At 37.9% G+C, this 14,382-nt stretch overlaps 1 protein-coding gene across 2 annotated transcripts in view; it reads left to right on the top strand.

The window, feature by feature from the left end:
• The window catches only part of LOC123541519 (unconventional myosin-VIIa-like), a 57,429-nt gene extending 54,364 nt beyond the window's left edge, over positions 1-3,065 (top strand). For both annotated transcript variants that reach the window (XM_053526480.1, XM_053526481.1), the window contains one exon: positions 2,913-3,065. In XM_053526480.1, coding sequence (XP_053382455.1) covers positions 2,913-3,050 — 138 coding nt within the window. In that variant the 3' untranslated portion in view covers positions 3,051-3,065. The remainder of the gene's footprint in view (positions 1-2,912) is intronic.
• Positions 3,066-14,382: the final 11,317 nt, after the last annotated feature.

The raw sequence follows: 14,382 nt of genomic DNA, 5'->3' as shown, positions 1-14,382 counted from the left end.
CTAGTATTACTTGTATGTGGAAGCCCAGGATGAAGTACTCCAAAGTATTTTTAAGATTTCTTATGGTTGCCATTCTTTTGTGACAAGACCGTATGGTGGGGGTATGAGTCACTCCTGTGACAGTTCTAGTTTAAGTCTACGAGGGTAAGGAATAGTCATGCTAGTACAAAAATGCAGCATTTGAGTCAAGAACCCTAAAACTTGGTATTGAGATTGGCTATGACTAGTACGTGACCTATAGGTCAAAAAGGGATTGTTACAAGAAAATATTTATCCTGATAATATTTTAAAGTATATGCCTATGTGATCTTTGTCAAAACTTGATGTTATCATTAAGAGCAATGGTACTCAGGTGAGCAATATAGGGCCATCATGGCCCTCTTGTTAGTATTTGTTTAAGCTCGCCTGAGAATGAAGTGCACATAGCTTTTAGGATCGTTGAGTATCAGTCATCTGTAGTTTCTGTAAAGAAGATTTGCGTCTAAAACAATTTCAACCAATTTTATCAGAATGTTCCTTGCAAAATTCTGGTTGTCATGGCAACCAAAGGAAAATCTTCATAAATCTTCTCACATACTGATTGCCCTGTGGTGACCTGTACCAGAATTTTTCAAATCATTATGTTTATTTTCTCAAAAAATGGCTGCAAGTGAGCAGGGCTAGGTTTTTAGCTCGACTATTCGAAGAATAAGTAGAGCTATCCTACTCACCACGGCGTCGGCGTCACACCTTGGTTAAGTTTTTCGTACCAGTCCACATTTTGACAAAGTCTTTTGAGATAAAGCTTTGAAACTTTCAACACTTGTTTACCATCGTCATGGCCAGTTAAAGGCAAGAGCACATAACTCCATCAAGGATTTTGGCTGAATTATGGCCTCTTTTGACTTAGAAATCATGGTTAAGTTTTTCGTACCAGTTCATATTTTGACAAAGTCTTTTAAGATAAAGCTTTGAAACTTTCAACACTTGTTTACCATCACCATGGCCAGTTATAGGCAAGAGTACATAACTCCATCAGGGATTTTGGCTGAATTATGGCCCCTTTCGACTTAGAAATCTTGGTTAAGTTTCTCGTACCAGTTCATATTTAGACAAAGTCTTTTAAGATAAAGCTTTGAAACTTTCAACACTTGTTTACCATCACCATGGCCAGTTATAGGCAAGAGTACGTAACTCCATCAAGGATTTTGGCTGAATTATGGCCCCTTTCGACTTAGAAATCTTGGTCAAGTTTTTCGTACCAGTTCATATTTAGACAAAGTCTTTTGAGATAAAGCTTTGAAACTTTCAACACATGTTTACCATCACCATGTCCAGTTATACGCAAGAGCACATAACTCCATCAAGGATTTTGGCTGAATTATGGCCCTTTTTGACTTAGAAATCTTGGTTAATATTTCGTACCAGTTCATATTTTGACAAAGTCTTTTGAAATAAAGCTTTGAAACTTTCAGCACCTGTTTACCATCACCATGTTCAGTTATAGGCAAGAGTACATAACTCCATCAAAGATTTTGGCTGAATTATGGCCCCTTTTGACTTAGAAATCTTGGTTAAGTTTTTCGTACCAGTTCATATTTTTTGTAAAGTGTTTGACATATGGCTTTTAAACTTTTATCACTTGTTTAGTATAATAGTTTCTATCTGTAGGAAAGAGAACATAACTCTGTAAATCTATTTTGGCTGAATTATGGCCCTTTTTGGACTTTGAAATTGGTTCTGTTTTCATACAAGTCCATGTTTTGTCAAAACTATTTGACATATGGCTTTTAAACTTTGAACACTTGTTTATCATTATGATTTCCATCTGTAGGCAAGAGTACATAACTATTTTGGCTGAATTATGGCCCTTTTTGGACTTTGAAATTGGCTCATATATTGCCATTTAGTGCAAGACTTATCGAAATCAAAGTAATACAGGAACATTGTTTGTCTGATCTATTTATTTCTTTTGTCTGAATATCAGTGGAAATATTTTGACCCCATTCTTCAATCAGTTCTTCGAATAGTCGTTGCGCTGTCATCAGACAGCTCTTGTTTGATACTGTTATTATGTAAAAAATTGAAAAATCTCTTCCTCTGAAACTGCTGGTGTAATTTCAAAATAATTTGACTGCAATGTTTCTTGGATGATCCTCAGATAAATTCCTTCAAATCTTTTTGTGTCATTAAAATATGTTATATTAATGCACACAGATTTTCCTCGGGGTACCATATACCAGATTCCTTCAAGCACCCGCCAACATTACTCCCCACTATACACACCCACAAAATTAATTAATGTTTTTGTTTCTTGATAGTGACTGTAAGTATCCGGTCATTATTCCCCCTGCCCTTATTAATCCCATCACACCTCCCCATTTGAATCTTTTTCTGTTTCTGGGTATTGTGCTTAGTACCCAGTGTTTTACTTCCCCTCATCCACCCAACCATGTACACAAAAACAGGCAATGTTAGAAGTGAAAACTTTAAACAAAATGATTTCTCAAATATTTGAGCCGCGCCATGAGAAAACCAACATAGCCTGTGCATCCGTGCAGTCTGGTCAGGATCCATGCTGTTTGCTAACAGTTTCCCTAATTGTAATAGGCTTTGAAAGCAAACAGCATGGGTCCTGACCAGACTGCGTGGCTGCTCTGGATCAATGCTGGTCGCAAACGCACTATGTTGGTTTTCTCATGGCTTTCATGACCTGCCAAAACTCTTCTAGCAAGCTGTGAAACTCTGGCCCGCTTGTTTAAAACTTTTGCACATAATCTACTGTTGTCTTGAGTATATTCATGCAAAAATGCTCATAATTAATTTTTCATTTCATAAAGTAAACAAATGTTGAATATTTTGCTTTGAGAAAGGATATTCTTAAGTTACTGTAGTATTTTATACAACCATTGTCTATTTACTATGGTCTGTAGGCTCAGTCACCGAGCAGTAGTAACTATGGCAACAGCAGAGATTCTCAGAGACTGCCAGACGTGTTCTCACCCAGTCCTGAAGTTCAAGGCGGAACTGAGGGTTTCTATAAGGTAAGGCGTCTCAGGAAGTTACGTTAGCGCGTAAGGCTTTGTAAGTGCTGTAATAGATGTTTTTTTCTTAACCTTTATACTGCTGGACACGATTGATTCTGCCTTTGCGGCCAGTGCAGATCAAGATCGGCATGCACATCTGTGCAGTCTGATCATGAGCTGCACTGTTCGCCGTTAAGTCAGTATCATTTTGGTATGCACCCCTTTTAACCATTAATAGAACTGTCAAAATTGAAAGATGGACAATTACTTTATAGAAATGTAGCAGGGTAAGGGTTAACAATGTAGGGAGGAGATGTTTTGGAAATATTATTCTTGCCTACCTAGCAGGGAAAGTATACATTTGTCCGAGCACGCGCCGGGGAAAGATATTCCTGTCTTTCCCTAGGGAAAAACCTTGTCTAAAATAGCGTGCACTAAGGTGACGTCACATAGTGCTGGCACTATTGTGACGTCATAAATTTTATAAATAATGTCAGGAAATACCCAAATCTATTTGTCTCCACGATCTTTTTTGAACATGATAGGCAAGAAAAATGATCTAACATGTCTGCCTGTGTAAGACAGCTGTTTTCCCAACCCTCGGGACAGTGTGGATAAAAAAACTCAGCTCGGTTTTCCATTCCACACTGACCCTTGGGTAGGGAAAACCCTGTCTTACACAGGCAGGCATGTAAGATACTTATAATGTAGTGAACTACATTTTAACCATAGTTAATAACACATTCAAGGATGCTAATAGAATGGTTAAGAAATCACAGATTTTTTGCAAATAAATAGCACTTGAATAATACCAATACACTGTTACATGTGCACTGTGACTTATCCATTGCAAAAATGGACTATGGAGCACATGAGCACCATTTTTGAATGGGACGGATGGTACCTAGGCAGAAAGATGTTTATTTAGCCTTGATTTAATGAGAGATAGAAAACTAATGTAAACACTGAGTTTATTTTTACAACTAACCAAACTATAAATGGATTATATATACTATAAAAAAAAAAATCTACAATGAATTCAAAGTGACTTGTTAACTGATGATGAATTTCAAGAAAATTGGCTCCCCACAAACTTCAAATATTTTACAGTATCGGTATATACAAAGTAGATATTTCCCTTCCATACAGATTTATCTCAATCTCTCTACAACAGACACAGTTTAGAGTGGTTACACAGTATGGAGTTTTCTTAGGTCAAAGTTGAATATTTTGTGGTTGAAATTACTGCACATAAAGGAACTAATGGTGAAAAAAGGGACATCTCAATTATTACTAAATGGATTTGATTCAAACTTAAATAGTTGTTTCACCTTATCACCTACATCATAATTTTATGACGCAAGGTCAATAACTCTGGTACCAATTTTCATGAATTTCCACCCCCCCCCCCCTCCCTACACACACTTGTACTTAGACTCTATGGTTAATTTTCATGAATTTTCACTATATCAGTAATTATGTCTCCCACCACACAATGATGTGGGAGACATTGATTTACTCCTGTCTGTCTGTCACAAAGCTTGTCCGCACTCTTAAGTCGAACATTTCTCATCCGATCTTCACCAAACTTAAATAAAATGTGTTTGCTAATAAGTCTTCGGCCAAGTTCAATAACTAGCCAAATTGGCCCAGGCACTTGGGAATTATGGCCCTTGAACATAACGATACACAGATGTATACCGGTTACTCCAGCTCCAACTCAAATAGATACCAATAGGCTGCAAACAGTATATAAAGACAGACTTACTATTCAGATGATTAGGCAGTTGTGGGAGACGTGTGCTTTTCTCAAGAGCACCTCTAGTTACTAAATGGATTTGATTCAAACTTGAAGTTGTTATTCCACATTACCCACATCATATGACACGAGATGCAGAAATTACTCTTGCACCAATATGTCATGAATTATTCCCCTTTTTAGCTCACCTGTCACAAAGTGACAAGGTGAGCTTTTGTGATTGCGCAGCGTCCGTCATCCGTCCATGTGTGCGTGCGTCAGTCCATAAACTTTCGCTTGTGACCACTCTAGAGGTCACATTTTTTGTGGGATCTTTATGAAAGTTGGTCAGAATGTTCATCTTGATGATATCTAGGTCAAGTTCGAAACTGGGTCACGTGCCTTGAAAAACTAGGTCAGTAGGTCTAAAAATAGAAAAAACCTTGTGACCTCTAGAGGCCAAATATTTCACAAGATCTTCATGAAAATTGGTCAAAATGTTCACCTTGATGATATCTAGGTTAAGTTCGAAACTGGGTTACGTGCCTTCAAAAACTAGGTCAGTAGGTCTAAAAATAGAAAAACCTTGTGACATCTCTAGAGGCCATATATTTCACAAGATCTTCATGAAAATTGGTCAGAACGTTCACCTTGATGATATCTAGGTCAAGTTCGAAACTGGGTCACGTGCCTTCAAAAACTAGGTCAGTAGGTCAAATAATAGAAAAACCTTGTGACCTCTCTAAAGGCCATATTTTTCATGGGATCTGTATGAAAGTTGGTCTGAATGTTCATCTTGATGATATCTAGGTCAAGTTCGAAAGTGGATCACGTGCCGTCAAATACTAGGTCAGTAGGTCAAATAATAGAAAAACCTTGTGACCTCTCTAAAGGCCATATTTTTCATGGGATCTGAATGAAAGTTGGTCTGAATGTTCATCTTGATGATATCTAGGTCAAGTTTGAAAAAAGGTCATGTGCGGTCAAAAACTAGGTCAGTAGGTCTAAAAATAGAAAAACCTTGTGACCTGTCTAGAGGCCATACTTGTGAATGGAACTCCATAAAAAATGGTCAGAATGTTCATCTTGATGATATCTAGGTCAAGTTCGAAAGTGGGTCACGTGCTGTCAAAAAGTAGGTCAGTAGGTCAAATAATGAAAAAACGTTGTGACCTCTCTAGAGGCCATATTTTTCATGGGATCTGTATGAAAGTTGGTTTGAATGTTCATCTTGATGATATCTAGGTCAGGTTTGAAACTGGGTCAACTGTGGTCAAAAACTAGGTCAGTAGTTCTAAAATTATTAAAATCTTTTGACCTCTCTAGAGGCCTTATTTTTCAATGGATCTTCATGAAAATTGATCTGAATGTTCACCTTGATGATATCTAGGTCAGTTTCGAAACTGGGTCACGTGCGGTCAAAAACCAGGCCAGTAGGTATAAAAATAGAAAAACCTTGTGACCTCTCTAGAGGCCATATTTTTCATGAGATCTTCATGAAAATTAGTGAGAATGTTCACCTTGATGATATCTAGGTAAATTTCAAAACAGGGTCACGTACCTTCGAAAACTAGGTCAATAGGTCAAATAATAGAAAAACCTTGTGACCTCTTTAGAGACCATATTTTTCAATGGATCTTCATGAAAATTGGTCAGAATTTTTATCTTGATAATATCTAGGTCAAGTTCAAAACTGGGTCACATGAGCTCAAAAACTAGGTCACTATGTTAAATAATAGAAAAAAACGACATCATACTCAAAACTGGGTCATGTGGGAACAGGTGAGCGATTCAGGACCGTCGTGGTCCTCTTGTTGCTTAGAATTATACTTATTTAATGTTCTTTATCTCTCTTAGTACTTAATACTTTTGACACAGACTCAAGCTGTTGTTCAATATCTTCATTCTTATTGGAGTCATGAAACACTCTAGTGACAGCTCCAGCTTCCTCAGATGTGCCCATTTTCGCTATCCAGCATCTAAATAGTCGAGTGCACTGTCTTCTGTGACAGCTCTTGTTAAACAGCTTGATCTTTGTGGCAGAGTAATTGGAATAGTCAAACCAGTGGTAAAGAACACCAGTCCTGTGAACAGGAACCACCTGAGAACAGTAGCCACCTGTGAACAGTGACCAAGTGTAAATAGTGACCATGTGTGAACAGAGACCACCTGTGAACAGAGAGCATTAGCTTTATTTCAGATTCAAAAACTTCTGCAACTTGTATCTTAACCCGTGAATGTTGGAACACTTGCAAAAAAATAAGATGAACTGACTCTTCAAATGATGGCGTTTTAAGTCTTTTGCATTCACCTTTTAATTAAATATTGGCAAAAATTAGTATTTTTCTTCAGCCCATGGTTATTTTTGATTAAAATAGAAAAATTCAAAAAAACCCCCAATTTTAAATTTTTTAGCCACCAGAACTGGGTCATGGGGGGCAAAAACAAGTCACCCGGTGAAATCAAGGAAAAAGCTTGTGAACACCAAGTTGGCCCAATCTCATGAATTTGGTCAGTGTTGTTGTGATGATTTTAGAAAATTTAACTCAATTTTTATGAAACTTGGGTAAAAATTTTTTCTTGATAATTTTAGGAAGTTTAATTGGTCATTGGGGGCAAAAACTAGGCTTATGGCAAATCAAAGGAAAATTTGTGAACACTTAAAGGAACAGCTTGACTCAATTTTAGAAATTTTGACGAAGTTTTGTCTGGTTATTCTATTTAAAATTCGAAAACTGGTCATGTGGGGCCCCAAAAACTGGGTCTGGGCCAAAATCAATTTGGTGAGCATATAGGGAAATTTACCCCCTTGTTAAATGTTGGGTTAAAAATTTCTGCGGGGTAAACTGTTTAGGAGGCTACCTGAAAAAGATTTGACAGTTTTATTTTGTATTTTCAAAATTGTTTACCAATGGTTGGGTGTTTGTTTTATAAAAATTTAAGGGTTAAATGAATTCCTAAAAACGTTTTGGTATGGCTGTCACTTTAATTTGCTTACTTGCTTTGATAAAAATGCATAAATTATACGAAATTTATATAAAAAAAACGGGACGTAAAAGTTGTTTAAAAAATTGAAACACCGTTAAAAAACATACAATTTTAGAATATACCAAGCAAATTCCCGTTTTACCGACTTTTTTTGGGGAAGATCAGCTATATCACTCACCCCGGCATACGTCCGCCTGGTTAAAATTTTGCATCAGTACATACAGTTTTATTAAAAGGATTAATTTTAAACTATTTTTTTCTTCTTCAGTGTCTTAGCAACCTCCTGGGGAAATTCCGCATGCAAAATTTTCTATCTGCAGAAAAAAATGAGTACTAATTGAAATTCACATGTCCTTAGGGTTTTTAAAAATGTTTATGGATCAAGTCCCCTTTGGGTTTTTTATTTAGCCCCCCTTTTGCTTAAAACTTTTTAAAAATTTTAAAATTTGGATATTATTTTCCTGTTTTTCTTGGACAGTTTTCGAATAGTTGAGCATTGGCTGTCGTCAGACCTTTTAAAACATTACTGTTAGGGGTCAATTCATGTAAACCTACTTGCTACTCCCCCTTTTTGGTATATTCCAAAAAAAGTCACCAAAATGCTCTCCATGCACTTTAACCATTATATTTCATGTTTTGTTTGCGTATTCCCAAAACAGCAGATTTTTTTATTTAAATGAAAAGCTTAACCACAAACCCTTTTTTGTCTGATAATGCTTTACTGTTTGTTTCCCCCGAGACGGATACTTAAAAAATTTTTAAAAAAGTTTTCCCCCCTTTAAATAAAAATGCATTTGTAGAAAAAATGAAAAAAAAAGTTTACCAAGTATGTTAAGTATTAAACATTCGTACAATGTTACAACAATGCGCCATACACTCGCGTAGGCGGTGCCACTGACCTAACCGCCAACCCGCTCTCTTTCACAAACACATGGCGAGCTATCATTCTACCAACAGGCACCAAGCCTTGCGACTGTCCAGAAATCTCGGCCAAAATCACATATACATGCAGATCCTTACTAAGTCAACGCGTATTCAATTTCAATGTAAAATATAATAATAATATAAGTAATCATGACAGTGGGTTTCAGTGTAGAATAATATAATGTTTTTTTCTGGCTGTTAAATTTTCATTATAAACAATTGCTTTCTTTGCCCTATATTTGATGACATTCGAACCTTTCATCTCCGAAACATGGACTTTATACCGTATGCAGACTTTGTATTAATCAAACAAATTATTATAAAAAGCGCACTTATAATATATTAGAATTTCTGAGATAAAAACTGAGGCATCGTGAGTAAAAGAATGTGTTAGAGGAGACGAAATGTGACGAGTATATGTTTGTTGTGTGTGGGCTGTCATTTGCGTTAAACAACTGTTTATCTTCCCGGCGTGAGATTCGCGAGTGGTGGTTGTCCCGGGGTGCGCTCCCACCATTAGAACCCACTTCTAAGTCTGAACGGAACTCACATGCCTATAATGGATGTAATGGTATTTTAGACGATAATAAAAATATAAGGCGATCCCTAATCAAAGAATGATTCAAATATAATCAAATGAAGCATCATTAAAAATTGACAGGGAGGAAGTGCCAAGTTTAAAGAATATAAATGTTACTGCAATTATTCGTCATGTTACTAACATTTAATTAGGGGGGGAGGACGCGCGCAGACTGATACTCCCAAATTTTCTAACAATCTAAAACACACCTCTGCGCCTCTCTTAAGCAGCAAACTCTATTACATCTATATTTTAAGTGAATTCCATTATCCGAAAGCGCGATCCAGAAGTATTTTGGCGCCACATGAATCACAACTCGCCTCACTTCTGATCTAAATAGGTTCCTTGAAAAATATAACACACACACAGAATAACCAAAGTATAAGGAGGGATAAATATTGATCAGCCGCCATCACAGTACTACAAAGATTGCCTAGTAGCCTTCTAATAAGACTGAGCTCTTATTTGAGTGATCGACTCTTGTGTCCAAATATCGTTGTTCGTTCAGTTCGCCACCCCCGCGTCAACAGTTTGAGCTTGTTAACAGCTGGTAAGGTGCACAGATTTGTGCTCCCACAATCATAATAGAAACATTGCTCAGAAATGTTTACCCTAAATAAAATGTGCTTGGTCGAACGAGTCTCGATATTGGCGGTCAATCCCTGCTGCTTAAAAAACAGGTGACGCATCCAAATCAAAGGATAAACTTGTTAACGTCTAAAGTAGAAGGTCACAAGATTAGGACCACAAACTTAATGAAACTTGGTCAGAAATGTTAACCCTCAATAAAATATGGACAAGCCGACATTGGGTCATCTGGGTACAAAACACAAGTCGCCAGGTCAAACCATAGGAAAAGCTTTGTTAACACTGCTAGGATTTCACAGTTTTGCCGCACCTTGACTGAAACTTGTTAGAATGTTTACCTATTTATACCTATAAATAAGTCTTAGATCCGAGATCGATATTTGGTTCTAACATGGGATCAAAAACTAGTCACACTTGGTCAGACATCAAAGGCTAAGAAGCTTGATAACCATACTGTATGAGGTCACATATTAAAAGGGACAGTATCTTCCATGAACTTGGTCAAGTAATGATCATTATCTTGATGATCTTTAGATCCAGTTTGAACTTGGTCATCGAAAACTATTTTTTAGGTCAGAATGTATAACCTTCTAGATCGAATTATCATTAGAGAATACCAGTATTGCAATCTGGGTATGTAGGAAATTAATAAGCTCGGTCCAGCCTAGGAGATCAAATCAAAACGAAAAAGCTAGTAACTAAGTTCACATTTATCGACCAGATCTTAAACCAAGAACAACTCATAAGGGCCACATTTATGACATTACTATTTCATGAAAGCTTAGACAGATACTTAGTCCCAGAACTTAGTGCGTAGCGAATACAAGCGATCCTTCTTGCCCATCTTGTTTTTAGTTGCACTTCTTTTTTATCTTCTTCCGACAGATACAACCTTTGGTCCGTAGGTAACGAGATTGTTAGAGGGGTGGGATGCGGAGGCGCTCTACCCTCAGTCCCATCAATTTTAGCATGGCAGCAACACGGTCCTATCGTCTTAAAGCACTTATTTTGAGACCAGCCCGGCGTAAAATTAACGAGTTCGTGAGGAGTGTTCATGGGTATGTTGTGCGTTGAGGGGCCTCCTAACCCCCACGCCACCGTCCACAATATAAAAATGCATCTAACAGTCTAGCTAACTCGAACAAATGACATAGGTAATGTCGTGAGCAAGACCTAAAAAGAGAAAGGCATTAAATAAAAAGTAATGCGTTAGAAAAAAAAGAGAGCAATTCAATAGCTAGAGTAATAAAATTAAGAATGGTGTAACAAAGAAGAGTAGTGCAGTCCTGATATAAGTCGATAGAACGACTACTAACTAAAGTGGGAACGACTTAGCTGTGTTGTGGGAACGCCTTTCTTTCTCGTACCCACGACAAAGGAAAATCCTCTCACAATACATACAGCTAACTCGTTTACCAAAGACAATAGCTTTCTCGTCCCCAACGAGTTAGAATCAGCCAGTCAAATTGTTTGTTTATATTATAATTATACGACGTAAGTCAGCCAGTTCAATATTGTAATGTTAGTATTATTATATTCGCGCGTGCCTGATGCAACTTCGATGGCTGAGAAACAAACTTGGCACCACTGTTGGTCACCTAGATATTGCTGGTAAGTTTCTCTATCTATATCCTCTGCGGTCAATAACGATGTATAAATTCATCACAGCACCGCCATCTTGAATGCAGTTTGCCTAGGTCCGAAACTTGTACTGAGTATCACGCCTATGCTGGAACTCTTTTATTGACATCTGATCGTTCATATACGAATATCCATAATCATCTACCACCCGGCTTTCTGCCAGATGAATAGAGGGCAAATAACGCTTTCGTTCCATAAGAATCACAAGCGATCGGAGATACTTTGAAAAGAGATGCATTACAGTTATAATCAATGGACTTGGGGAAAACGGCAGGAGGCGCTTCAGGATAGGTGCATGAGTATAAAAGAGAGAGGTCGTTTTTAAATCGTCCGGCTAAAGTTAATCCAAGTTCAGTTTTAGATGTCGTCATTTAACGTGCGTAGTGGTTTGGGGACTCCCTACTGAGTGATGACAAGCACCATTCTGGCGGGGATGCATTTGGCCGCCAAATAGCACTGTAGTGGTCACATATTTCGGCTGGACTTTTGTCGCCTTCGATTTCAATTTGCCCGAACATTACACTGGTAGCGGTTGGAACGCCAGATCGGCTAGTTACTGAACCGATCCCGTAAGGGCTTGCTTTGGTAATCCGACGGCAGACAGGCCACTCCATAAACCCCCTGAACGCTGCATGTAGGCGGCCACATACTCCGGCTGCTTTTGTGTCGTCTTTGATGTCATATCACACTGTACCACAACACAAATCACCTAACGTACATAAAAGCAACCATAAAGAATAGAGATTAGGAGGACGATCTGGAGCTTGAGCCTTCACAGCTGCATATATGGTATACTACTATTCGTACAATGGTCATGAGGAGATAAGTCGTGTAACATTATGAGTGTGGTGTCTGGGCGGAGCGGGGTTAAATGTGATGGCGTAGCTGCTGCGATAGAGCATCAGTGACTGATATGTTTAGGGTTTATAACGGGTCATAAGACTTGTTAGAAGGTATAGACTTACACGGGGGTAAAGGTTAGCCATTTTCGACATCCCGCCGTTCGCTATAACTCGAGGAGTATCTCAGGGAAACGCACTCCTTTCGTCCGATGGATCAAACATTCCCCACCGCTACACAGAGGTGAAAAGAAGAGTAAAATCTAAAAGAGATTTAGCTGGAATACGCGGCCATCAGTACCATAGCGTTAAACGGCATATGGCAGCGTTTCGAGGATGAAACAACAGAAATGTGGCAAATGTTTGATATATATCGTCAAGGATGTAAACTTTAATTAATCCATAATAACGTGCTGGAACATCGAAACGACTATATCATCAAACATGTGATATTTATTATGTGCAGTGAAATAGATCGTAAATAATATAATCATCACTTATCTAGCTGCGTACCCCACGTGATGATAATTCCACTTCGCATACTAAACCAAAACAATGATTTTTATTCAATTTGGGATATATATTATTTCTTAAGAACTTTATTCATGATCTGAGCCGTGCCATGGGAAAACCAACATAGTGTGTTTGCGACCAGCTGGATCCTGACCAGCCTGCGCATCCGCACAGTCTGCTCAGGATCCATGCTGTTTCGCTATGGTTTCTCTAATTTCCATTAGGTTTGAAAGCGAACAGCATGGATCCTGACCAACTGCGCGGATGCGCAGGCTGGTCTGGATCCATCACTATGTTGTTTTCTGATGGCACGGCTCAATAATCATTAAATATTATTTGAATCATACCATAAGTAATTGGTTGCTTTTATCCGAAAGATTCATCTATATCATTTATGCCCCGTTTTATGACATCAGTCATTGAGTTTTAAATAGGATTGTTAGTGGGCAAGTATTGAACCACGGTATCCTTCGGGTCAAGTTTTCAGGATCACTTAAATCCATTAAATACTAGACTGGGAAGTTTACACCGTTAATCGGATCCCATCGATTACAATGTAAAACCGTTTTCAGTTTGCAAAACTGGTAATCGCTCTCAACAATAAACACCACCAGTCGTATTTTATCTCTATAACTTTTCTTTGACCAGCCACATAGATCCACAGTATAATTTCCTACTAAAACACATCAAGAGAAATGTATAATCAATAGTTTCGAATTTGCATGACGTGATATTTAAAATAAAATATACATAAAATGACTAATTACTTGTCACACTGCTTGCAACGATAGTTTCAGAAGTTTTCTCGTAATGAGTCAGCTACTGGAAGTACCTTGAAACGGTCCGGCAGAGTCCAATATGCTCACCGATTAACCGGTTCGATTCGATTTCAAACAAATGATTAACCGGTTCAAAATTTAGAAATCACCTAGCCCTATTAAAATAACAGAGCAGGGGTTAAACATTCGTTTTGATTTATGAGTCTAACGAGAAAAGCTTTTATGAAGATTAAAATTTCGTTTATATCTATAACAATACTCATAGGAAGAGGACAGAACGACGTCAACTGCTTTTCAGAGTGGGACGCCCTACCTTGTGTCAGAATCTATAAGATAATCGAAATTGACTAAAATTCATCAACATTATTTATTCTAGCAATATTAAAAGTGGTGTTCTTGTCATATTTCAGGAGTGCTTTAACGGCGAGAAAAAACGTGTAATGATAGAGGAGATTCTCGCGCTCACTTGCTGTTTAAACACATTTTTTATATGTGCGTATCCGTGCAAAAGCCTAAACGTATTACGGCCCAAAAACGGATGAAATCAACTAGGTATTTCCTAGCATTTCACGGAAATTTAATGACGTTGAGTTACACTGTTTCATTGCATTTTTGAAGTTTCCCGCGACCATGAGAAAGCCAACAAAGTGGCTTTGTCGACCATTAATGGATCCAGACCGACTGTGCACTGCGTATCCAGCAGCCTGGTCATGATTCAATACTGTTCGCTTTCATTAGAGAACTGTTAAGGAACAACATGATCCTGACCAGACTGCGCGGATGCGCA

The sequence above is a fragment of the Mercenaria mercenaria genome, chromosome 16 (assembly GCF_021730395.1).
Source record: "Mercenaria mercenaria strain notata chromosome 16, MADL_Memer_1, whole genome shotgun sequence".
In the NCBI taxonomy this organism is placed as follows: Eukaryota; Metazoa; Mollusca; class Bivalvia; order Venerida; family Veneridae; genus Mercenaria; species Mercenaria mercenaria.
Note: the sequence above shows the minus strand (reverse complement) of the source record. Positions and strands in the feature narration are given on the sequence as shown.